This window comes from Psittacula echo (assembly GCF_963264785.1).
Source record: "Psittacula echo genome assembly, chromosome: 2".
Classification (NCBI taxonomy): Eukaryota; Metazoa; Chordata; class Aves; order Psittaciformes; family Psittacidae; genus Psittacula; species Psittacula echo.
The window spans coordinates 85692536-85718275 of NC_137737.1; the positions used below are offsets into that span (position 1 = coordinate 85692536).

At 38.7% G+C, this 25740-nt stretch overlaps 1 protein-coding gene across 1 annotated transcript in view; it reads left to right on the plus strand.

Annotated features, from left to right (window-relative positions):
- The window catches only part of SEMA5A (semaphorin 5A), a gene marked incomplete at its 5' end in the record, with an annotated part of 330167 nt that overhangs the window by 96378 nt on the left and 208049 nt on the right, over positions 1-25740 (plus strand). The window contains 1 exon segment of the mRNA XM_080639305.1: positions 5245-5443. Coding sequence (XP_080495431.1) covers positions 5245-5443 — 199 coding nt within the window.

Consider the following 25740-nt stretch of genomic DNA (forward strand, 5'->3'; position numbering starts at 1 on the left):
TGGAAAGAAAAAGTCAGTGTGATGGTCCCCAAAAGTAGTACTCAAAAAGATGGTCCATGTCACTATTATGGGTATGTTTTGAAGAGTTTTGACTTCACTATTATATTTAATTGTTGAGACAGATTTGCATATTCAGATTATACTGAAGTCAAGGAAACTAGCCTAAATGTTTCGTGTTTAGGGTTCTCTTGGCATTTATGTCTTGCCCTCCAGGCTAGCTATCACTTCTTGGCACAGTTGCCCTTTCAGTAAGGAGAAGAGCCTGTTTCAGGAAAGACTTCTTTGCTTGCTTCAAGACTTCTGACCCTCAGTTGCAGTGTTTCAGAAATGCATGGGTACAAAATCAAGGTGCTGCCTCCATGGGCTTACTCTTGCAGAAAGTGTCTCAGGCAAAGATGGAACTTGTGCAGCAGTCCTCACTGGACGGTGTGCAGTAGGGAAAAATGAACCCCTGCAAATTCCATGGGAAAGGATTTGGTTTTGAAAGCTTTTCTAAGGTGTCTTTTGCAGTGGGTACGTGTTTAAAGTCTTTGGGTTTTGTTTTTTTTTTTGTTGGAGTTTTCATTTTTACTTTTACTCTAGCAGTGTATTAAGTGCAGTTCCAGACTTTTTCTTTCTCCTTCTGTGCATGCTGTAGTGTAATGAAGTGGATAGTGAATTCCTGTTTCTTCCAGTTGATCAGCTTACTTAAGGCTTGCCCTTTTCTCATGTGAGAACTTGTGATGAGGTTTCTACCTGCTACCTTGATTTACTGTTCTTTTGTCCGATTAGGGTCTCTGAAGACTCTCCTCTGAGTAGCTGCAAGTAAGTTTCTGCTTGCAGTTCCCCACAATGTATTTAATACATTTAAATTAATACATCTAAAATAATTAATACACTTAAATGTATTGTGCCATTTTATTAGTTTAAACAGTTAGAGGTCAAAGTAGAGAGAAACTTAAACTCTTATAGAATCATAGAATACTTAGGATTGGAAAGGACCTGAAGATTATATAGTTCCAACCCCCTGGCCATGGGCAGGGATGCCTCACAATGCCTCACCCTAGACCATGTCACCCAAGACTCTGTTATCTCTAAGATATATTGTCAGGAGTGCATTCACATCCTCTTTTGCCTCTTCTTCAAAGTCTAACCTTGTCTTTGGATATTCTGATTGAGAGAAAGGAGTGTTTCTTGCCTCCATTTTTGCCCTGTGAGATGCATGCAGTGAGAGAAGGGGTTCAGCTAGGTAGGAAAAATATTCTTTGACCCCAAATTCTCCCACAGCATGACTATAGATGTAAGCAACTATGTCAGAGACTAACTATAGCATATAAATGGTCTTTCTTTCCAAAGGATGCTGTTTGGATTTAGAGGCTGAGGGAAGGTATTGTTGTGAAGGAATCTTTGCTTCTGAGTTCTGCACAGAGAGGGTAGATGAAATCATCACAATACCTGCAGGATACAAGACATGAGACCTGTCAACATTTACATCTTAGTCCGTATTAATATCAGGATTAGTCCCATGAAAGTCAGTAACCTTTTTATAATGGAAACCATGGGGTCCATAAATACATACAGATATAGTATCTGTATGAAGAGTACTGGTCTGTCCTCTGTCTCTGGAGAAGCAGGATTCTCTTTTTGTTTTTGCTGTTAGAGCTGTTTTTTGAAACTTGGCTGGGGTATAGAAGCCTGGTTACATGAAGATCATGGGTCTTCATTTACAGCCAGGGAGACAGAGAAGGCTGAGCTTTCACTACAAATGTTTCATTTTATTCTTGTTTAATTTATATCCATTATATTCACACATTTAGGGGTATTTCTGAGACTTTACAAATAAAAAGAAATAAAGTTTTTACTTCTTTAAAGGGGAAGTACCATATTCCTAAGTGTTAGAATATCTTCTGCTGTACTCTGTGTAAGAAAAACAGCTTTTTTTGAGTCTGTGATGCAGTATCTGTCCTTGATTTTGCTAGATGCACGTTCATAATCTTACAGAAACCTGAATTAGAACTAGCTGTTAGTATTGTACTTGTATGATCTGTAAGTCAGTAATATAAATTAGTGTCCTGGGTTCAGCAGCAGCAGTCAGTTTTTCTCCTTCTTAGTAGCTGGTGCAGTGCTGTGGTTTTGACTTTCGGCCTGGGAATAATACTGATAAAGCCGATGTTTTCAGTTGCTGGTCAGAATGTTTACCCTGACCAAGGACTTTGTGAGTCTCATGCTCTGCCAGGGAGGAGGGGAAGCCAGGAGGAAGCAGGGACAGGACACCTGACCCAAACTAGCCAAAGAGGTATTCCATACCACAGCACGTCATGCCCAGGAGGTAGAACGGAGAGTGCCTGGAAGGGCTGGATCACTGCGGGGTGGGGGCGAGGTACCGGTCAGTGTGCGGTTGTATTCTCTTCCCTTGTTATTTCCTTTATCATTATTATTATTGGTGGTAGCAGTAGTGATTTGTGTTATACCTTAGTTATTAAACTGTTCTTATCTCAACCCGTGGGAGTTGCATTCTTTTGATTCTCCTCCCCGTCCCTCCAGAAGCGGAGGGAAGAAAGGTGGGGGGGAAGTGGAAGTGGACTTCGTGGTTCTGATTTACGGTCTGGGCTTAAACCACGACAATTAGCTATGATATAACCCACATAAACTGGTTGAATTTCGATAATAATAGCGCATAATACTCAAAATCTCACCCTTGCAGAAAATGAACAATCAAAACATTGGAACAGAAGCATTATACCCCTATATAAGTGAGTGCACAGAATTTCTATGAGCAAATACTGTCTGCTGTGAACTACAAACAATTTGTGGGACAGATTCATGTTGGTACATGACATCATAAGATGCACTACTTAGGAAGGTAGGAATATGAATTTAACTGCCTAGAGGCTTCCTTCCCCCCCCTCTTTTTTTTACTTAAACATATCAGGGAAGATAAAATTGACTATCAAATTGATGTACTGCTCAGATGTATTAAGATATATTATGTCTTTGATCTATTTATTTTAGTTGAAATTAAGGGTTAGATGTGTCCAGGTCTTAGCTGGAAGGCTTCTAAAGAAAGCAAAATAAAGTGGTAAGAGAAGAGCAGTTCATCTTATGATGGCTGGTGCTACAGTAATGTTAGGGAGCAACATTTACTAAACATTCTGCTTCCTGAGCTTTTAAAACTCTTTGGTCTTACTGTACAGTATTTTTTAATTAACAGCCCTTTATTTCATGTGTTTAGGATGTTCATTTTACACAAATAGAAAATTTCCACATAATTAAGCAGCACAATGCAGTTCAGTGAGATCAAATGCATTAGAAGTCAATATTGGCTATTATTTTTCGCTGAATTGCTCCATTAATTAGCAGAATGACATTTCTGCCATTATGGAGTTGTCTCAAAACACCAGTCTTCTCTGAAAGGCAGTGATGTCTCATAACTGTGTGCTGTCAGCAGGCAAGGAAGTGGGACTCAGTAAATCTGCTAGTGGTGGAAGATTTTTTGGATCACAGCATTAGGTTGTTACTGCTTAGAATGTTTGTTATGATAAAACTAAAGGAATTGGGTTGGGTCTAAAATTATATTGACACCGTGAATATTCTGTTACTTATAAAATAAGTGTAGTTATTGGATATTTCATAAAATCAGGGAGTTGAAACTTCAGTTTTATTCTGGTACTGAAGGAAAACTATTGTTGGCTGGTGTCTGGATTTTAATAGAAAGGGGTCTTCAGTGTTAAAATCTGCAATACATAGCCTTGTCATCAGTCTCAGTCAACAGATAAGGATGTCAGAACCAGTGCCCCTCCCTTTTGTAAAGCAAAAGTACATCATCAGAGCACTGAGGTGAACCTTGTCCTGCTGCTTTCTGTGCTATGCTATACGTACTCCATGGGTAGGCAAAAAATACATGCTCTAAGGCTATTTTGTCACAGAATCACAGAATCCCAAGGGTTGGAAGGGACCTCAAAAGATCATCTAGTCCAACCCCCCTGCAGGAGCAGAGTAACCTAGAGTACATCACACAGGAACTTGTCCAGCTGGGCCTTGAATATCTCCAATGTAGGAGACTCCACAACCCCCCAGGGCAACCTGTTCCAGTGCTCTGTCACTCTCACAGTAAAGAAGTTTTTCCTGATGTTCACCTGGAACCTCTTATCCTCCAGTTTACACCCATTACCCCTTGTCCTATCACTGGACATCACTGAGAAAAGCCTAGCTCCATCATCCTGACACTCACCCTTTACATATTTGTAAACATTGATGAGGTCACCCCTCAGTCTCCTCTTCTCCAAGCTAAAGAGATCCAGCTCCCTCAGCCTCTCCTCATAAGGGAGATGTTCCACTCCCTTAATCATCTTAGTTGCCCTGCGCTGGACTCTCTCCAGCAGGTCCCTGTCCTTCTTGAACTGAGGGGCCCAGAACTGGACACAATATTCCAGATGCGGCCTCACCAAGGCAGAGTAGAGGGGGAGGAGAACCTCTCTTGACCTACTAACCACACCCTTTCTAATGCACCCTAGGATGCCATTGGCCTTCTTGGCCACAAGGGCACATTGCTGGCTCATGGTCATCCTCCTATCCACCAGGACCCCCAGGTTCCTTTCCCCTTCACTACTTTCCAGCAGGTCAATCCCCAACCTGTACTGGTATGTGGGGTTGTTCCTGCCCAGATGCAAGACTCTACACTTGCCCTTGTTGAATTTCTTCAAGTTTCTCCCCACCCAACTCTCCAGCCTGTCAAAACAGTCAATAACATGAAGGAGCAATTCCTTTCCTACCTTACGTTCTTTCCATTGAGGAAAGCAGATCAAGGGTCAGTGGAGCCAAGTGAATGTGGAACACAAATTTAGATACATTTGCTATGTCTAAATAACATGAAAAATGTTGCAGAACATTACTTTTCCCACACACATTATAAAATTAAACTTTAAAATAGAAGAGGGGAGAATAAATGTTTTTTAATCCTGCTGGGTGATAAAAGAAATCAATATTCCTAAATTGTGTAACTGATAAGTTCATGAATTAATTAGAGGAGCAGCTAATAGAATACTTTTGAGGAGTCAAATACTACACAGCCAAAAAACCAATGTTGTTTTGTTTTAAACATCAAAAACTGGGGGTTTTTGGGCTTTGTTTTTGTTGGGTTTTTTGTTTGGTTGGTTGCTTCTTTTTGTGGGTTTTTTGTGTTTTTTTTTTGTGTTTTTTGTTCTTTTTTTTTTTTTTTGGTGGGTGTTTCTCTTGTGCTTGAGTAAATTTCTTTGTATATTCCAGGTGTTTTTCCCACATGTGTGCAAGAAAAGTAGCCAGCTAAAAGAAGTGACTGCTGTGGAGGACAGCATGACCACCATGAAAGGAAGCTGCCTCCTTGTGCTGCTGTTGGCAGGACTTGGTGTATTAGGAATACTGGAGCCAATACCAACAGAAGATACCCACTGCCACAGAGCTGAGCACCCAGTTATTGCGTATAAAGGTAAGGGGAAAGCACAAAACCAAACTTCTCCAGAAACTGGCTAAGGATTATGTAATCTCTTCATGGAAACCCCTGCTTTTAATGCATAATGGTATATGAAAAAAAGTTCTTTCAGTGCTGTTATGGACTATATTCCATACAAGTTAAATACAACTAGGCTTGCAAAGTTTCTTCACAGTTTGGTGCTGTATGTGTCATTTAAACTTGGGTGACTCGTTTTCCTCTGTAATTAAACCAGCCTGAATTATTGCATGGCATTGTTCTTTTCCAGGTGCAGGACGCTGCATGTGTACGCTTAATTTCATGAAGCGGCTTCTTGGCCCATCTGGGTCTCTCTGGACAGCAGCTCTGTCCTCAAGCTCATGAAGTGTTTCATTGAATTTAACATGTTCTGTAAACTTTACAGACTGCACTCTGATGCCTCCCCTTGTACATTGATTAAGGTATTAAACAGAACAGGCCTGAGGATCAGCCTGGGCGACATTCCAGATGTTACTAGCCTCGTGGTAGAGTAAGGTCCATAAAACATTTATCTCTCTGATAATCCAGCCAGCTTGATTGTTCAACCACATTTTTACCCATCTTGTTGCCTACCTGGAGAGACAGACTCTAATACCCTAACTTGCAGTGAGATAATGTTGAAAGCCTCGCAATAAATGACATCCCATGCTTTTCCTCATCACTAAAACTATAGTCATTTTATTACAGAAGGCAATTGGGCTGGTCAGGAACAATTTCACCTTGGATTGTTCTCACTCGTCTTCTTCTCTTCCATATGTCCAGAAAAGTGTGTTCCAAAAGGACTAAATTCATAACTTTCCCAGGAATTTGACAGGCCTGTAGTTCCCACAGTTGTGTTCCTGCAGTTTCTGAGGACCTTCCTTCATCTCTGTGACTTCTCAGAGATGAAAAGTGGCCAGTTATCTTGGTGTCCATGGATACAGCTTGTTTGATCCCATGGGTTTATATAGGTTTAGGTCTTGCAAGTCATCCTTTACTCAGGCCGCATCTACTGCTGGAAGTTCTTGAAGTGCTTTGCTAAACACCAGATACCTTTGAGACATTGCTGGTGAAGACTGAAACAAACTCTCTATTGAGCGCCCCAGCTTTATCTGTGTCTGCGGGCCCTAGATCACCTGCCCAATTCAGCAACAGGCTTCTGTTTTCCCTGTTTGACCTTTCGTTATATTGTAGCAGTAAAAGCTTCTCTTGTTGCCCCTGACATTCCATACAAGTCTTAACTCTCACTGAACTTGCTTTCACCTGACACAGTCCTTACATACCCATATGGTATTTTTAAATTCCTCCTTGGTTACCTTGTCCCTGCTTACACCTCGTACATACAGCCTTTTTGCATTGGAACTCCATGAGTTCCTTGCTTTGACAAGCCAGTTTTCATACATTTGGTTCTTGTCTTGATTATTGTGATGGACCACTGAGGAACAGTTAGACAAGTGACGAACACTTGGAGGATGTTGTCTGAAAAAAACCTGAGGCATTTAATAACTTAGCAGATTTTTTAATTTATTTGAATTGAGAGTTTTTTCCATTAGTGTCACAACTTAGAACAAATTCCATCTAGTCTGTAGCTATGAGGAGGTAGGGATTGAGATGTATTACATTACATATTGCATTTCTTCTGTTTTTCTAAGAAAGCACATGTGTAATTTTTTTGTTCCAATGAATTAGGATTTATTGAATTTTAATTGAAAAAAAGATTTGTTTCCATTCTTTCCATAAAGTTAGAGAAAATAATGTGTTTTCTGCAGAAAGTATTCTTGTTCTGGCATTTTAATGGTTTCATAGGAGCAATGGTACCAGCTGTCTCTTTCTCCAGTATATTGGAGAATGAATTAACGTAACTACACTCTGTACCTGGGAATAGCAAACAATCAGTCTATTATGAAGGAGGGGCCTTTATTTCTCATTTATTGATAAGTAGTATGATTTATTCTGATGAAATATGTGGTTTTTCTTAGCATTTGTGTTGTGTGTATAATTTAGTTAAAAATGTTATTTTTATCATGACATATGTACATGATGTTATAAATTAAAATAGCACAGTTAAAATTCTGGCACTTAACTGCTGAATTTCACAAACTAAGGGAATCACTGTATATGCAACTGTAAAAGCAAGTAATTGAGACTCATCCATGTGCTGAAATTCAATTAAAAATGTGTTGGTTTATGGGTCTGATTCAGGCAACATGTACAAGAATAGCTTGAATTTAACCTGATCCTACCTTTTAGATCATTAATGTTCTCTGTAATATTTAATTTCTAGTGATGTCCTTCCAGTTCTAAGTTATTATACTAAGGCTTTTTGGGGACAGAGTCCTCCTCTGTCAGCTGGTTCCAGCTGCATCTTTTAATGTAGCCAAAGGTAGTGTTGCAATTAGAGTTTACTGAACAAAACCAATTCCTTTTTGCTGTAAATATATGTGGGAAATAGAATTGTATAGAAACATCTATTGTCAGACTGTTACTATGATATTCAGGAAGATTTTCAATGCCAGGCTCCCTCTTGACCTTTGTGGTAAAAATATCCTTAATCAGTACATATCCATGACATAACTTAGAATTTATGAACTGATATGTCTTGAAAAAGTTTTCCTTCCCGTAAAAATGTTCTGACCACAGTAATCTGTAGGGAATCATCAGTAAATCTTAGACAGTACATGTAGAAACATGTTTGAAATGCAGTATATAGTATATAATAACTAGGTAACATAACTGATGTGGACAGTGACTGACTTGTAGTTGTAGAACTGCTGGTTAAGGGAAAACCAAAGGAAAAAATGAGACCAAAAGAAAAGATGACTAAGAAGTCTGTCTTTCAACCTGTGTGCTAGGAATGGACTACTTGGGGCATCAAAGTATAAAAAAAATGAGATGTGTGGGAGAAGAGCTGCTCTGTGAATTAATCCTGCAGTAGGAGTGGTTAGGATTCTATCATCCCTCTTCCCGATTTCTGTATTCTTCCTGCAGCATTTACCGATTTTATGAATGCCCGTAGGAAAATGCCCTCTGTATATATTGACATTATTAATGCTGCTAGATTGAGTCCTGGAATCAGTTAACAGCTATGAAACCTTTGATTTGAATGCTGCAATACCATTCTGTAAAGTCATCTTATAATAATATTAGATCCACCAGAGCTAAATGCTATGTGGGATGCTGAGCATCAGCCAAGGCTGAGTGCTACTGAGTGGTGGGTACTTTAAAGCTTGTAAACTCAGTACTAACTTTACAGAGATATCAACTCTTTTGTTTTATTTATAACTGACTAAAGCCTTTTTTTGTAGTTTCTGGTGTGCCAGAATTGAATGTACTTATTTGATTTGTCTTCCTTTGAGAAGCATGGTAGATGGAGTGTAAACTATTAAATAAAACTAATGGAGTGAGAGCCTGGTGTAGTGTATGGATCAACAGCTGCAAAAAACTCATAAAAAGAAAAAGTAGTCCCCAGGAGTTGTTGTGGTGAAATATGGAAAGGGAACATATCTGATGAAAGAGCTGACTTTCTTCCCCACTGCCCATCAAAAACTGTTCACTTAGATGATGATCCTGTCAGGCTACCTTTTGTAGAGACATATACTATTTCTATCACTGATTTTCCCAGCTCAATAGTTTTAGCTGAAAGACTGTGATATATTTCCTGATACCAAATGGCAAGAATTTCACCCAGCAATTGAGAACCTTTATTCAAGTACTTTGTTTGCTGGTTGAAGAGGAAAGAGAAGTTGCAGAAGCAGGGGAGATGCATGCCCTTTTGAAGGATTTTTGACATGATCAAAAAAATCTTTTATTTTATGTTTCTCAAACATAGCAGTAATAATCATAATGTAATTTGTTTATCTGCATAGTTAATGTTAGGAAGGTGTAAGGCCACTTTTCTCTCTCTGTCGTGGTTTAAGCCCAGGCCATAAATTAGAACCACACATTCTACTTCCCCCGCCACCTTTCTTCCCTCCGCTTCTGAAGGGACGGGGAGGAGAATCAAAAGAATGCAACTCCCACGGGTTGAGATAAGAACAGTTTAATAACTAAGGTATAACACAAACCACTACTGCTACCACCAATAATAATAATGATAAAGGAAATAACAAGGGAAGAGAATACAACCGCTCACCGACCGGTACCTCACCCCCACCCCGCAGTGTTCCAGGCCTTCCGGGCGACTCTCAGTTCTACATCCTGGGCATGACGTGCTGTGGTATGGAATACCTCTTTGGCTAGTTTGGGTCAGGTGTCCTGTCCCTGCTTCCTCCTGGCTTCTCCTCCTCCCTGGCAGAGCATGAGACTCACAAAGTCCTTGGTCAGGGTAAACATTCTGACCAGCAACTGAAAACGTCGGCTTTATCAGTATTATCCCCAGGCCGAAAGTCAAAACCACAGCGCTGCACCAGCTACTAAGAAGGAGAAAAAATGACTGCTACTGCTAAACCAGTACACTCTCCCAGAAACTAAAATAAGAAAGTCCACTGTAGATCTGAAAATGTTTCAGCTCTATCATCTGTTGTCATAGGTCTTCCCTAGACTAGAATAAGGCACTTACTTTGTGTCTTCCTTGAAAGCTGGAATTTAAATTTCTAAAGCTGGTAGGAGCTATCGTAGAGATAAGATTTATATAAAAGCAGACCTCTGAGAATGGGATGGATTGACAGGATCAGCCCAGTAGCATGCAGTTCGGCATTTTGTGTGGTGCATAGTCTGTCTTTTAAGTTTCTTCTCTTGGAGGAGACGTCTGCCTCCAGATACGCAGTTGTTATAAAATGACTTTTTAGAATAGGTTATTACTGCAGAATTCAAATTTAAGGTTTCATAGCTGTTAAGAATTGATTTCAAGACTCTCTGCTGGTCCAGCTACGCTAAAAATGTCAATAGGTATATAGGGCGTTTTCCCATAGGAAACAAGGAACACATGACAGAATGGACACACAGAGACTCATAGTGTGAGATTATTGGTATTTGCATACGTTTCCATATGTTAAAATGTGCAAATTTATTCTTGAAATAACTTAAGAATTAAGAAAGAAAAGGGGCTGAAATAAGCTGGCCATTAAAGATAGAGCCTTATAATTATATACATATATATAAAAATATATATTAATCTAGATATGCTTTCATGTGCATGCAGGTATGAAATGTTCTCTCTTGAAAGCAATTACGGTTTACTGATGGTCAGCTTCTTCTTGGAAAACAGTCTCTTAATATAGAGAAGGGATGTGTTTAACCTAAACAGTTGGAAAAGGCTGTGAAAACCAAATTTCCTCTGGGTAGGAGCAGGAAGGGGTAAATTGTAGGCAAACAGTGTTTACAAAAATAAGATGCCTATGAGAAGCAATGACTGTTTATAAAAGTGGAACTATTCTTACTCAAAAACCAAAGCAAACCAGCTGAGTAAATATTTCCATAGGTTTCAAAGCACTTAGCCATCTGGTTTACAGAACCTCGGTGGTAGCTCTCTGTGGAGCTGGTATTTTATTAGATTAAAAAAACCCAAACAAACAACCCAGAAGTGTAAAAGTAGTTACACTGGCACCTTGTTCTCTCGCCCTCCACCTGTCATCCCCCCCCTAAAGTTTGCTGAACTTTGAAACTGTCAGACTTGTCGAAAGTCACTAACTCAGCTGAAGACTTGTGCTGTAGGCAGACCCTATCTGTGAAGTAGAACTAAAGAGGCCATCACAGCTTTAGAGGTGTGTGAGGGTAAGCTGGAAAAAAAATGGACCCAAACCCAATTTCAGGTGTGAAGATAAAAGTATTGACTGTCCTGCAGTTTACCAGCTTAAAGTTGAATTTTGTAGGCTTTTCTGTCAGAAATAAAGTGTGGTTGAGAACATGACTTAATTGACATTGAGGCTACATCTGGGATCATCTGCTCTGGGTCAAATCTCATTCGTTCATCCTCCCATAAACTAATTTGAATTCTGAGTTGCGCTGTCTCCACAAAAAAGCATAAGTTGGCATAATTTTAGAAACTGTATTTAGTGATACTTTAAATACATGCTGTGCTGTAAAGAACTTATCTGTTGAATAAACATGCTCAAAAATAAGATGTCTTGATCCATATGAGAAATGAACGTAAACCCTTCATTTCTACTTAAGGTTAACCAGAAAAGAAAAATAGCATAGTTATTTTTTGATTCTTTGGTTCGGGAATCCTAAGAAATATATTTTTTGACCTCGTTGTCTAACCACCACAGAATTCCCTCACTTGATGTTTGTCTAAGTAATAGAGACTCAGTACATCCCTCTGCTCATTTTATCATGTGGTTTGTATATGGAGTGCATGCACTTAACATGTGCCAAGAGGAAATAACATGTGGGCTGAATGAAGAATGGTACGTGGTGTATGAACTTAGTTTTGTTTGTACTCTCTTCTCTTTTCCCTAATCTTGTTGCAAGCTGCTGTTTAAACTAATAGTAGTTGTCTACTAAGCTGCTTAGTTCTTACTGTTTTTACTTTCTCTTTCCACTGGTTTTCAAAAATACCCTGTAAAGAACTCCTGCCAGCTTCAACAGCAAGATTGAGGTGTACTTGCTTTCCACCCCCTATCCTCTTTGGGGTTTTTATTTATTTAAGGATGATTCATCAGTGAAGAAAAGTTGATTGCTAGATATTTCCACTTTGGTTTGTCTAGATGATAGGACTATGAGATTGCTTACACCACCCTGCCAAGAACCAGCCCTTCTTATGGAGGAAGATAATTCCTTCACCAGTTGTGTATTTTCTGTATCAAATGAGGTTTGCCTTTACTTTTGTACGGGAGACTAAGCACCTGCTGGGAAAGGCAACTTTCAACTGCTCACTGTTAATTTTAAAAATTATGGCTTTGAAGATTGAAGGGTACTATCCCCTTACTATTTCCCTGAATTGCCCAGTGTCTTTGTTGTGCATTCTCATAAAAACCAGGATATGGAAGGGACTGAATTCTCTAAGCAGAGGACTTTTTGGCACAAGTGATCATATTTTAAAGTAAGAATCAATTTACAGTTCTTTTGGCATCCTGGCTAAGTGCCAGACTATCACTGAATGTTAGTAATTGTAATACATTTCTAATAATTGAAAATCAGCAGTGGCTGCAATGACAAGTAAGCTGCACAGACATGTCCTATGAGCCTTTCCAGAGCCTTTCAGTGGCTGATTTCTTCCCTGTTGGCCTAATATGGAAGTTTGGAGCATTTTAAATTTCCTGGTTGTTAACAAAGGAGCAAAATAAGGAAGAGGCTCCTGCTATATTCCACTGGCTGTAGAAAACAGCAGATGGAAGTAGAATCTGGGGGGGTGTGTGGGGTGTGGTGTGTACTTCTTTTTTTCTTTGTCTTCAAAAGAGATATATTTTTAATGGAGATGGGCATATTTACTGAAAGGTTGTAAAACATCCAAACTGGAATATGTTAAAGGAACAGATCAGCAACCAAGAAATAGAGTTCCTAAGCAGTGAAGTTCTGTCATCTTCTAGAAGCTTTGGTGTATTTAGAGACAAGGGAAAACACAATATTGATTTGATTTTTCTCTATTTTATTTTTTTACCACCAGACAGTATTTTTTTTTTTTTTCCATGAGACGTAAGGTACCCTTTTTCCCTTCTCTTGGCAACTGTCAGTGTGAGTATTCTACTGATCTACCCCTTGGAAAAGGCATTAATGAAGCATAGCCATTGTTTCTAAATCATCTGGCAAAGTGTAAATTATGCTTTGCTGTAGTTTTGAATTCTCTATGAAAATCTCCATGCCAGTTCATGTGAATTCGATTCTTCTCCCTTTTCAGGGACTGCTTTGCAACATGGCAAATGTTGCAAAGATAATAAATGTTGACTGAAGAAGAAGATCACATATATGGCTGGTTAACATTGCATGGCTAAGGAGATGTGAGTCAGCCCTTTTTAACTTGCCTTGTACAATCCATTCATGTCCAGCTCTTTATGGAGCCCACACAGTCTGCGTGGCCTCTCAAAGCAGCAGCAGCAGCAACATAGCTGTGTTTTGCAAGTATCTGCTTTAATTAAGTTCTTCTCAGTTACTTCTCCTGAAGTGACCTAGACTGCTAGTTTGTGAAAGATGGTGACAATTGCAATTACTGGATTTGTGATCCTAGGCAACTCTGTTTTCATACTTGGTAGTGACCAGTTTCTGGAAGGACTCATTCCAGTGATCTTCCCTTTCAGGTTCTGCTCAGCATTTACAGGGCCTGTCGTGCACTCACTCAGTAGCGCCTCCTGCCCTTACTACCTGCCACTGAATGTCACCTTCTGCTGGCTATTGCATCATCTGAGAGATGTGGGAAATCCCTGGCCCACTCTCAGGTCTTACCTGGAGCTTTATGATTTCAAGGGATCGTAGAGGTGTGGAGGAAAAACATTTGCTAATTTTCGCTCTTCATATCTTAAATAAACTTCCAAAGACACTTTGTGTTTATTTGACAGAATGGATGGAAGTAGAGAAGTGCTGTCAGTGCTGCTTCAAAGCGATTTTTGTTTTTCACATGCTTTCTTTCCTGCCTCCCTTCTGTGACGCTGCTCATTTGCCATTGACAAGACTATGGGATGCTGAATAGCAACTGACTTTGTTTGCATGGGTGAACATGGTAGACATACTTGTTACATGGCAATTTGTCATATTCAGGTGAGACCACACTTTTGACTTGTCATAAGCTTGTCTTTCCATTTACAGTGCTTACTTCAGGTTTTGTTCTGAAGGCTTTATGGATGAAGAAATGGCAGTTCTCTACCATTTCTGAGAATTAGGAGCTCACCATTTTACAACTAGCTGTACAGTAAATTGATTAAAGCAATAATAATGACAAATAATGACAAATACCTGGAGTTTGACAGTGCCGTTCAGAACAAAAATAATTTCTACAAAAAGAAATGCTGTTCTGTTGTTAGTGGGGTTGTGGTTTTTCTATTTCTTTTTCTTGCTTTTCACTTTCCTTTTTTGGCTTGGGGCATCTCTTTGTTTTTGTGGTGGGGGAATGGAGCGGGTGGGGAGTATGTTCAACTTTGAAGTCCTGACTGCAAGCTCTATCCAAGATTAGTGTCAGGCTTTACCTTATATGCCCTTTGTGTTACAATATGACTTGTTTTGTCAGTCTTTATATTTTTGGCATGAAATATCTTCAGACCTGAAAATATTTTATGAGCTGTCTTGGGCAGAAGTGGTAGAATCAAGAAATTGTATTATGCCAAAGCAATGAAAATAAAGAAGTTTAGTATGTTCATATGCCAGCATAACTGAGAATGTGTCATTGTGAGATGGTAAGTTCCAGAAACAAGGTTGTGCTAATTGCAACATAGAGATTTTCCACAAAAATAACATGGTTTTATTATAACTGTCTATACGCAGTTGGCTTTATGCTTCTGTTTGCCGCAATACCTATATAAAAATTGAGCAGATTTCTTTACAAAACTCCTTGTTGAGAACAAATACTGTTTTATATAACCATACAACATGATTTTATGCAAAATGACTTCTGTGGCCCATTGCCAAAGCCAGCATATAAGTGTAAAATGTGAAAAGCTAAGCTCCTCTGAAGAGAGGGCATGACTAAGGATGTCAAGTGTCTTATGCAGTCAGTCTGTCCCTCTGTGTCACATTCAGGAAGACAGACAGAGCAAAGGCCAGGACTGGTAACTGGAAAGGGGACCTGCTTTCACTGGGAAGAGTGTATGGGCTCTGTGCTGGTCGAGGGGTGAAGTTCCTGTTTTTTACCGCTCCAGGGCAAAGTAAATCTTTCACCAAGGCACATGCATTAAGTAGTATTTCCCACACATCAAAACATAACTGAACTTCATAGTATAGTTTTCACTGCTCAGAAAAAGTCTTGATTATAGTAACATGCTCATTTCTGCTTATCTCGATGAATGAGTCCCTACCCTGAAGTGTGGATCAGCTGATCTGCATAGTGATTTAGAGTGTAAATTGGGTGAAAGTCTCTCTTGGTTCATCCTTCTTCATTCACTGATGTTTTTTGATTTTTTCCTTGGAATTCTCACACCCTTTTTTTTTATTTCCTTTTTTTTTTTTTTAAATTTGAGATCTTTTGCTTTAATTACTTTCTGTGTTCTCCCCCTTCTCTGCTCTTAAATTATATGTTTCAGGTATAGACCATTTCTCACTTGTAGAAATTGGGTTGAGGCATTTGAGATATTTATAGTTTGTTGGTAGTACTACTGCTGTCTACAGTAAACTCCTTATATCCTTTTTTTTTTCTTTTTTTTTTGGGGGGGGGGCACATCTTGAACAAGCAGCTTGCACAAACAGGATATTGAAAGAGAAGGAACATAAGTTTGGTGCGGGATAATAATTGTTGTGTTTCTGCTCCACTTTGTCTTCTCCCCAGTGTGTTCTCATAATTTTTCTGGTCTTTCCTTCTATGCCTTCTATCTAAATCTTGCATAACTTAGTCTTTCCATGCATATGCTATCATCCAGACTTTCACGTCTCTTAAAGTGTGTAAACTTAGTCTTACTTCTTTCTCACTATGGTGCCATTGATCCGGAACATTCCTTGAAAGTTCTTTTTAAACTCTCTGGATCTTTGCTTCAGCACCTTTTATTAGCATTGCACTGTTTGTGTTTTTATGTTGTACACCTTTGTGTGCCTTCTTACCTGAACATCATCCCTCATCCCATCTCTTCTTGAATATGCTTCTAATATGATGAGAGGCTTCTGGTCACCTTTAATCTTAAAACTATTAGGTCTGGGTTTTTTGTAACTGTGCATACAAGTATGTTATGTTTCTGGCCTGGATGCCTCCTCCTTTGCCCAAATATGTCTGTGTTTATATGTAAGAATCTTGACTTGAACTGGTGCAACCTGTTAACTATTCCATCATGTGTAGCCTGCTACAGTAAATTTGTTTTAGTAGTTTCCAGTGATCCTTCAGATCTCTCTTCTTCCTGTTTGAGCTCCTTCTTCTCATGCATGTTAAGCTATTTACTGATATGCAGAAGACTCATCCTAGCTGTGAAATGCAATGGAAGTGACTCCTCGATTGCTCTTAGAAGCATGACATGTGAAATATGCCTTGTCCTTCTCCAGCCCCTCTCTGAAAAGTCTTTGTTATGCTTGTTTTCTCCTCTAAGCTTCCACTGCCCCTGAGCTCCTGTCTGTTGTACAGCCAGGTACACAATTCAAGAAGAGCAGGGTTGCTAAATCTGCTTCTGACAGCTTCAAAAAACAAAGTTTAATGATTACTAGGAAGACAGCAGTTTCCCACAGCCAAGATAGTAGAGAATCTAAACAATGAGAGGGCAGGTTGCAATCCCTACTGTGTTTCTACATCAGTGGGTTTGAGTTTATGTCAAGGTAATGTCATTCAGGCTGATACTTATGAATATTCCATTACAAAATAATGAGAACAGATGTACGGAATGACAAAACGGAGTAAAAATGACAGTTGAATGCAATCTGCAAGTAGATGAACATGAATCTGTTGCATTGAAATGCACCATGGGGGAAGCTCCAGGACTGATCCTCTAAACTCAGTTTTAGTTCTCCTTTTTCCCTGATTTTCAGTTGTTTCTTCATGGTAGTCTGCCAGCGTGGTTTTTTCATGGTTCTTAATCTGAACAATTAGTAAAGCTTGGTAGGGCTTTGGCTTTAAAACAGACCAGGATTTGGAAATATTGTTTTCCACTCTTGGCTTACTTGTCAGCCTCTTTAGGTTTGTTGTTCAAAAGACGGCGCGGAAGATCAGGCAACTGAAAGTTTTTAATCAGTTCTTAGCAACTTAAACTGTTGTTGAGTATACTCAGTTACAATTCTTAAACACAGTACTATCCTTAAATGACTGATACTGTATAATTTAAAAATATTATAACATCAGGTACACAATATCTAAGTCAAGGGGTTATTTCCTTACAAGAGGGAAGGGTATGGTTAATGAGATCTCTTCCAGTTGGCTATTGCAACTTTGCAAAGTAGGTTTTATTGTTGTCAGGTTTTTTTCTGGAATGATCTAGGGCTCTAGTTACATGCTGTTTCTGTGTATGAGGGAAAGAAAACTTAAAGGGGCTGTAATTGTATATCATAGCTGGTACCTTGTCACTACATAATTTCTGTACAACTCAAAAGTGATTCTGAGTATATAAAAGTTGTGCCCATAGCGCTGAAACCGCTTTCATCTAGGTGGGGGTTCAATCTTTTTTCCCCTTACACCTTCTTGTATTTGTATGCAATCTGTGTGTTTGAACAATGAAACATAAACAATTCAAAACCCTTGTTCAGAAAAAAACGAAATAAGTAGTCACTGCAGCAGATGTTACTGTCTCTTCCCTAAGGGCACAGACAGTCAAAACCCAAATTCCCTTTAATTATCCCAGTAACAGACATCTGCACACACACAAGAATGCAGAAATATGCTCTTCTGGCTGGGGAGGCTCTGGCAGGACAAAGAACACAGGAATGCAGGCTTGATTTTAGACCTTGAGACTTTGGAGGTTAGACCGGATGGTGAAAGCAGGTCAGGGAACCAGGGCCTGGTAATTGCTGTAACTGCGCCTGCCTGGAGAGTGGCATGCAAATTGCAGAGACAATGACTTTATGTTTAATGAGACATGAGAGGAGCCGGGTAGAAAGAAGTAGGTTTACAGTAGGCTTAAGAAAGTTAAGTTCAAGTTCACTTGTTTAAAGTCAAGAGACATATACTTCAAGTATGCTTTATTTTCTATTTTTCCCATTAATAGTAAATAAATTACTTACAGCCCTGCCTCAGTACTTCCAAAATAGTTCTGAAGCTGTAAGAGTTGTTTAAAAAACAAACGCCCAATAGGCAAGTGATGAACTTTCTGGAAAACGTCAAAAGGCTTATGGTCTTGGGATTTGTTTTATTATGGATTATTTAAAGTGGAGGGGAGCTTGGAGAGCTGGCAGAGCTTGTAGATTAAGGCTAGAGCTACGTACTTATTTCTTGGCCTCTGCAGTTCTCTTTGTAAGGAAAGGCAAACTCCAGGACTGTGTTAAATTGTGTTGGATAGTAGAAGGATGGGAGCTGCCTTGTTTGTGATCTGAAGAGACCTTCAGAATACTGGATCTTGAAAGGGGACTGTAGTTTTTAGGTTGGTTTCATCTTTTTGGTTTGGTTTTGTTTCTTTCTTTATTTTTTCCCTTCATTTTTTCTTTCTTCTTTTTTTTTTTTTTTTTTTTCTCTTCCCCTGAGCAAACATGAGCTCTGAACTGCAGATGGAGATCTAACATGTTTTCATGTTTCCAAAGCAGAACCAAATGTAGTGTGGTAAGACTTAAAAGAAGAATCTTTTAGTTTGTGGTTGCTGATTTAATCATGCTGGGCAAAGTCGTAACTCCATCTTTTCTTTTATAGAGGATTGGATTGCATTATCTAACCCTGCCTAAAAAGTTGTTTTTATTTTTTTTCCTTGGCAGGAAGAAACAGTGTTTTAATTTTTAATATCTTCCTGGATCCCTGTTTTAAAAACTTTAGAAGTCTTACTGTCTAACTACTATCTGATTACTGGAATGCATCTATTTTTCAATGTATTATCTAGATTAAAAAATACTCTTTTTTTTTATAAGAAATACTCTTAAATTGTATTAAAATGTAGGGATTAGCTACTATAAGTACATATTCTTTTGTTTCCTAGTTATGATGTCCGCATACTCTTAATTCTGAATTACTAAAGTCAGTGCTGTACACAGCCCTCACATAAATGTGTTCTGTATGGTAAAGGCTACATGCAATGTCTTTTTTATTAAAATGCAATACTGAGTATGGTGACAGAGCTATTTGTCCTAATCCTTACTTTTTACAGAGAAGCATGAAATGGTGTCAGCTGATGCCATCTTTTTTTGTTGAACTAGTACACTTCTCCACATATGTTGCATCCAGTCTGCCTTGGTGTACTCCCATTTAGATTATTAGAGCCTTCTGGTATCAAAGACTCTTAGATCAGTTACACCCATGACCCTCCTTAGCCTTGACAACTGTGTGTTTGTACCATATCAGTGAAAAAGTGGACATACAAACCACATTCTAATCTCAGCAACAGGTGGACTAGGAATTTCACCGGGGCATTGAGCTGGGATTGAACTGGCTTTTTGATTATTTTTTTTTATTATTATTATTTTTTAGAGCAGATTTGTCTCTTGCTGTAGGGTTTAAATGTTAGAGTAGCATTTTTCTTGTTTCTGTGTTTGACTAAGGTTTCTAATGCAGTAATTTGTCCTTCTGATATACTAAAATTACAAACAAGGCACCTTCTTGGCCTCCAAATCATCCTGGTGGACAATATGTGTGCTTGGTATTTAAGGGTCAGATTATTCCCTGCCCATGGCAGGGGAGTTGGAACTAGATGATCTTAAGGTCCTTTCCAACCCTAACTATTCCATGATTCTATAGGGTATTTTCTTGCTCTTTATACTTCTACGTTGGAACTAAAATACAATGTCATACTACCTTTCAGCTAAACTATTGCAAGAAGCGTTAATACTTATTTTCCCTGCCTCTAAATGGTATGCTAAAGGAGGACAGCATTAAGACTTGTGTAAAAAGGGTTAATGAATGCCCAGAGTTTTGACCTGAGGCTATAACTGTATTGAGTACTTCTGGCTTTGCATTCTACAGTGAGCCTTCATGTGCAGCCTAGGCAACAGGCACTCTACAGCATCTCCCTGTGGGCTTTTCCTCAAACCGCCGGTGAAGAGAGTTACACAGCACAGGCAAGACACAGTCACCTTAGTGATACAGTTCTGCAAGACAATCTGCCTAAAGAGTCAGGATCATAAAGATAAGGGGGTATATGGTCCTGGAAGCAGATCTGCCAACAAACATATCGAAAGCATATATCTGGAATTGCAGGTTTTGGAAAAGCAGCATGTCAGGCCTTCTCTGCTTTGCACTGAGCTCTTCTACCGTGGGCCTTAAGGAAGAATAGCAAGTGGCAGGGCAGATGTTCATGCTCAGATTTTGAGAAAAGTATAATTAGCTTTTTTTTTTTTTCTTTTTTTTTTGCTGGGGTACTTCCAACTCCCAGGATGAGTCTTTTTTGTAAGAAATACTGAAAGGTACCTTCTGTGCTTACTATATTTGTTAGATGAGTTGTGGGTGATTTTTTTTTTATGATTTGCTTGTCTTGTCTTTGCTTATCTTTCTCAAAAGAAATGGCACTTTTAATGATTTCATGGGTAGCGCATCAAACAGGAATATACCCATTGAGAAAAGCCCGTTCTGGTCTGTTTTGCAGCAGTGCTAGGCTAGGCTTGAGGAAAAATTTGGTCCAAAGTAAGTACAAATATGTGAAGAATGACTTTACAAATACATAAAGAATAGCTTGCATGTGTATGGATTTAAACACTAAGTGCCAGAAATAGAACCACCGTAGCTGCGATGGAGCTTCGTGGCACTGCAGCCTGGGAAGTTCACAAGGTAGTTTGTTCAGGTGTACTGTAGGTTTCTCTCCGCCACAGTGGCAACCAGACAAGCCCAGATGCCTGAGCTAGAAGTCTGTCTGCAGCTGTTTTCAGAAACTCATATGAGGGGAAAAAAGACCTGTATATGATACCTTATATTGTCACATACATGTTTGTAATTACAGCGTCTTTTCTTTTAATTACTACTATTTTTTTTTAAACCTAATTGAACAAAATTATTTAAAACATGGAATCATTGTACATGAATGTCAATGTACATGATGAATGCTGAGCAGCACATTGATTGAGTAAGTCCTAGAAAAATAGGTTATATTCATAGAATCATGGAACCATAGAATGGTTATGGTTGGAAAAGACTTGAAAGATCATCTGGTTCCTACTCCCAGGCCATGGGCAGGGACACCTTCCACCAGACCAGGTTGCTCAAAGTTGTTGACAAACTAAGGTGTTTTTCTTTCTTGTTTTGGTGGGTTTTTGTTTGTTTTGTTTGTTTTGGTTTTGTTTTGTTGGAACCCCTGGAATATTATTTGCACATCTTTCTTTTCTTCACCTTTTTATCTTTCATCTGCGGTGAGTCAATGACTTACCAGCAAGGCTGTTTAATGTATTTTTGTGAGGAGAGAATCCAGTGAAAGGGCTAGAAAAGACTTGTGATTGGAAATGTAAGAAAAAAAGCATAGATAAAAGCGATTCATAAAAGATGCAACATGCTCTGACGTGCCGTTTTTCTTCTCTTTTTTTTTCCAACCTGAGAAATGTGCTTGTTTTCCTGAACTTATACTGAGTAAATTTATTATTCATGGGTATATTTATGTTATCATGGGAACTTTAGAATGAGGACTTAACAATCACACTAAACTCATACTGATGATGCACCAAAATTACTGAAGAAAATCTTTTTTCTCAGTCCTGGTTTTAAAACAGCGACAATGGAGTCCTGAAGCACCACAGCAGAGTGCTTGCAAGTGCACCTTACTGTCTTTAAAGAGGGAATGTTGCAAATAAATCCTGAAACAGGGCACTCTGAATGAATGAACAGGTGGATCACTTCTTGCCAGCTGTGACACCTCTCTTAATAGATTCCCTTGGGGTTAATGGGGCTGGCAACAGGGCAGCAGGGGTGATGTAGTGGAGTCACCATGGCATGTTACTGTGGAGACTTCTGACCTGTCTCACTGCCTTTGAAGAGGACAGTAACGTAACCTGAGTATCATGGGAAGAGAAGATCTAAGTTAGGTTAAAATCATTATACAGCTTCAGAAAGACGAGGATTATTATGTCATCCTTAGATTAAATACATTTAATTATAAAGTAAGTTTAGCATGTGGTGTTATATTTTAATTTTCTCATAAGATTAGTCAATTTGTTGTACCGATGCCACCCAGAGACTTCAGTTAATATTGCAAATCTGCTAGTTTTCAACTGTGTTGTTGTTATTGTTATTAGCATTATTGTTACTGTTATTATTATTTTGCTAATTTTTCTTCTTCAGAAGGTGGAACCATGTGTATGTTTAGCTTTATGCTCACTATTTTCAAGAAATACACCATGACAATAGGTGTCACATACATCATAAACACTAGTGATTTTTTTAATATCTATGTTAATTTCTTAATGAAATCAGGTCTTCGCAGTCTTTTAGCTTTGTTATTTACCATTAAAGATTGCTTCTGAATTCAGTTCTAAACATGACACTATTCCTTATTAGTAATTTCTCAATTTATTTTACTGTTTACTGTAGCTCTACTTTGAAGGGCAGAATAATGAAACTTAGGTTAGAGAGAACTTTACTTTTTCATTTGTGAAAAATTTTAGAGCTCAGCCCTTGGCAAGTCCTTGGACAATGTGAACCGAACAAGCTGTGGCCTGTTGGGCAGATACTAAATTTAAAGTTAAAATCAAGACAGGTTTCTGGAATGTCATTGTTTGTGTGAGTATCTAACGTCCTCCTGTCCAGCTTTGATTGTTAACCTCCTTTGTCTTTAAAGCTCTTTATGAAGGCTCCTTTGATCTTTCCTAGGAGCTGAGGGGTCTGATGTGTTCGCTATGCCATATGTTTATGAGCCATGGCAAATTTTGTTTCCTATTAAATCTAAGCTATTAACCCTCACCCTCCCAAAACCTGAAACCCCCGAGAAAACCCACAGCATGTGATTCACAGCATGTGAAGAGAGCTGTAGCTTTCTCTGAAACCAACTTTTTCAATGTCCAACTTTTAGTTCCATGGGGAAACGTGCATTTTCTTTTGGGAATCTTTTTGAGGCCTGTAGATTTCAGTACTGTAATAACAATTAAAAAAAAAGGTAATATTTTTTGCTAAGGGTAAGTATGTCTTGACTGTACCAAAAGGACCCAACACGTGCTGGAGAGCAGATGTTGTCATGTCTGCATTCATACCATGATTTAGTTCTCCATGGACAGCTCTAAGTCTGAGACTGATGTCTGCAGAACGGTAAACGCACATACATAGTTTTAGAGGGGAAAAATAATATCCAGGTTGAAGGTGTGTCTGAATAGGTGTTTCAGTATCAGGAGTAAGATGAGAGAAGTCACTGAAGGGCTAAGTATTTTATTGTGCTGTATGTGAAGTGAGGGCAGAGGAAAGGGGAGGCAAATGCTGCCAGGAAGAGGAGGGCTAGAACTGGAAAGGAGAGGGATGTTGTGGTTTGTTACCTGTGATCAGCAGTCAGTATGATTAGATGTGTGTCAGCAGGCCAGCTTAATTTAACTTACATATTTATTTGTGGTAATGTTGTAGCATACAAAATTGTATAGCTATATTAGTTTATAAAGCTTTTCATGTTTCATCTATGTGAAAATCATTAATAAGTGAAATTATTATTGCTCACTATTTTGCTATGAGTTTTTAATGTGAAGAATAATAATTTGTAGATCTTTAATGGCTCATTATGCATTTCTGACTCTAAGGAGATGACTCATAAGAGAACTGAAAGGTCTTATTTCACCTAAGGCTTTTCAGCTAGAATTTGCTGTTTAGATGAAAATATAATTATTCTGTTGATTTATTTACATAAATCTTCTGTAGCGAAACTCAAAGTAGAATTTCATCAATAAGCTTTTACTTTTACAGTTTACATGGGTTTTGTTTGATGGTCTTTTTGTTGCTGTTGGTTTTTGTTTTCCTTTACAGAAGTATCACAAAGCTGTAGCTTTGTGATGCCACTGTGACACTCACGAGATACAGTTTGAGTGTCTGCTGGAAAAAATGCGTCTTGAATGTACTCTTCCTAACCTTATTCCCTCAAGCAAAAAACCTCCTGAATGCAACAAAGACAGGAGAAAATAATTTAGTTTTTTGAGGGACAGAGGGGAATCGGATTTCAGAGAGATTTCTTAGCAAGTCTTCATTCTCTTCTTGTGCTTTAGCCTGGGCTTGCCTTACCCTGCCTGTCCTCCGCCCACTTTTTGCAAACCTGGAAGTGGTCTCAATCACCTGCTTGCTGTACCTTGAAGGTTTATTGCACCTTGCTGAGACAGCAGGATGAGTGGAAAGGAATTCTTTCCTGTAGTCTTCTGGCGCCACAATACCTGTTTTCTTTTTTTTCTCTTTTTTCTCCAGTAAGTGAGATTCATAGACTTACATCTGGATTTCCTCTTCTTCATTTCCTACCTAATTTCTCAACTTTTTAGAACTTTGAAATTGACCATTTCATACAAAATGCATGACTGAAAGTTTAAGGTTGCAAAATCAAGTAGAAAAAAAAGAAATGCCTCTTTTGGACTTGCCTATGTAGCATTATATGTATATGAGTAGAGAACGGCTACATGAGCCTAAAACACAAATATATGTGTGTATATATACGTTATATATATATATATATACACATGTGTAGGTGTACTTTTTTTTCTTCCTATGGAAAAAAAATAATCTGCAGTAGTAGGTGATGACAGCTGTAGTCATAGTGATATGTGGCCCCATCTCCTTTTCTGCCTGGTGTTCAGACCCTGATTTGAGAACCTATCCAGTGCCAATGGAATCAACAGTGAATTTAGCCACAAGTTCTTCAGAACATGTACAAACTGGCATCACAGGCCTGAAATTGCGCAGACGCAGACTGTCATTAAAAATGCAGAAGTTAGTTTTCTGACACCCAAGTGATTCTACTGCACAGTTCCATCTGTTTTTTCAAGTATGATGCTACAGCTTCTGCACAGTGCGTTTAATGGTTCTCTGCAATGGCTGAACATGTTTTGACGCAGAATAACATTTTTCTCCTGGGCCCTTTCCTTAGGAATGGATTACTTCCTTGTGCTAAAACTTTAATATTTAAATTAGGAACAAATCATCCTGAAACAGGCACCAGTCACAGATTATTTCAACCCAGACATTTGCAAAAGGAAAAATCTGCTCATGAGCAAAGAAAGGAGCTTAAAACAGGTGTTGGCAATCTGAGCTGCAACTGGTGATACCAGTATGAAAAATTACACTGCTATGACACTCTCAGGGGGGTTGTGTTTACTCTGTATTCTAAATGGTCATGACTATGTGCTCACCTTTGGTCTTTTTATTGACTGTTTCATATCTATAGACTTCAGTAGAGAGTTCTGCAGCCCATTGTGCCATACGTACATAGTCCTCTTCATCTTTCGCATACATTCTGGACCACTGATTTGCAACTGCGTTTAAAAAAAAAAACAAAAAAAACAACAACTAAAAAACCCCACTTAAATGTTCCACAAATGGGGAGAGAAACTGTAAAGGATGAGGCTTTTATACAAGTGCAATTTTTTTAGAGAACTGTTTATATGGTATAGCAGTTTTGTATTCTGTGCATCTGTGTGAAAAACTATAAATCGTGCTGTGTTTCCAGAACACCAGTTGTGTTCATATAGCCACACTGTTGTGTATCCAGCAAGTGATATAAATGATACTAATAATA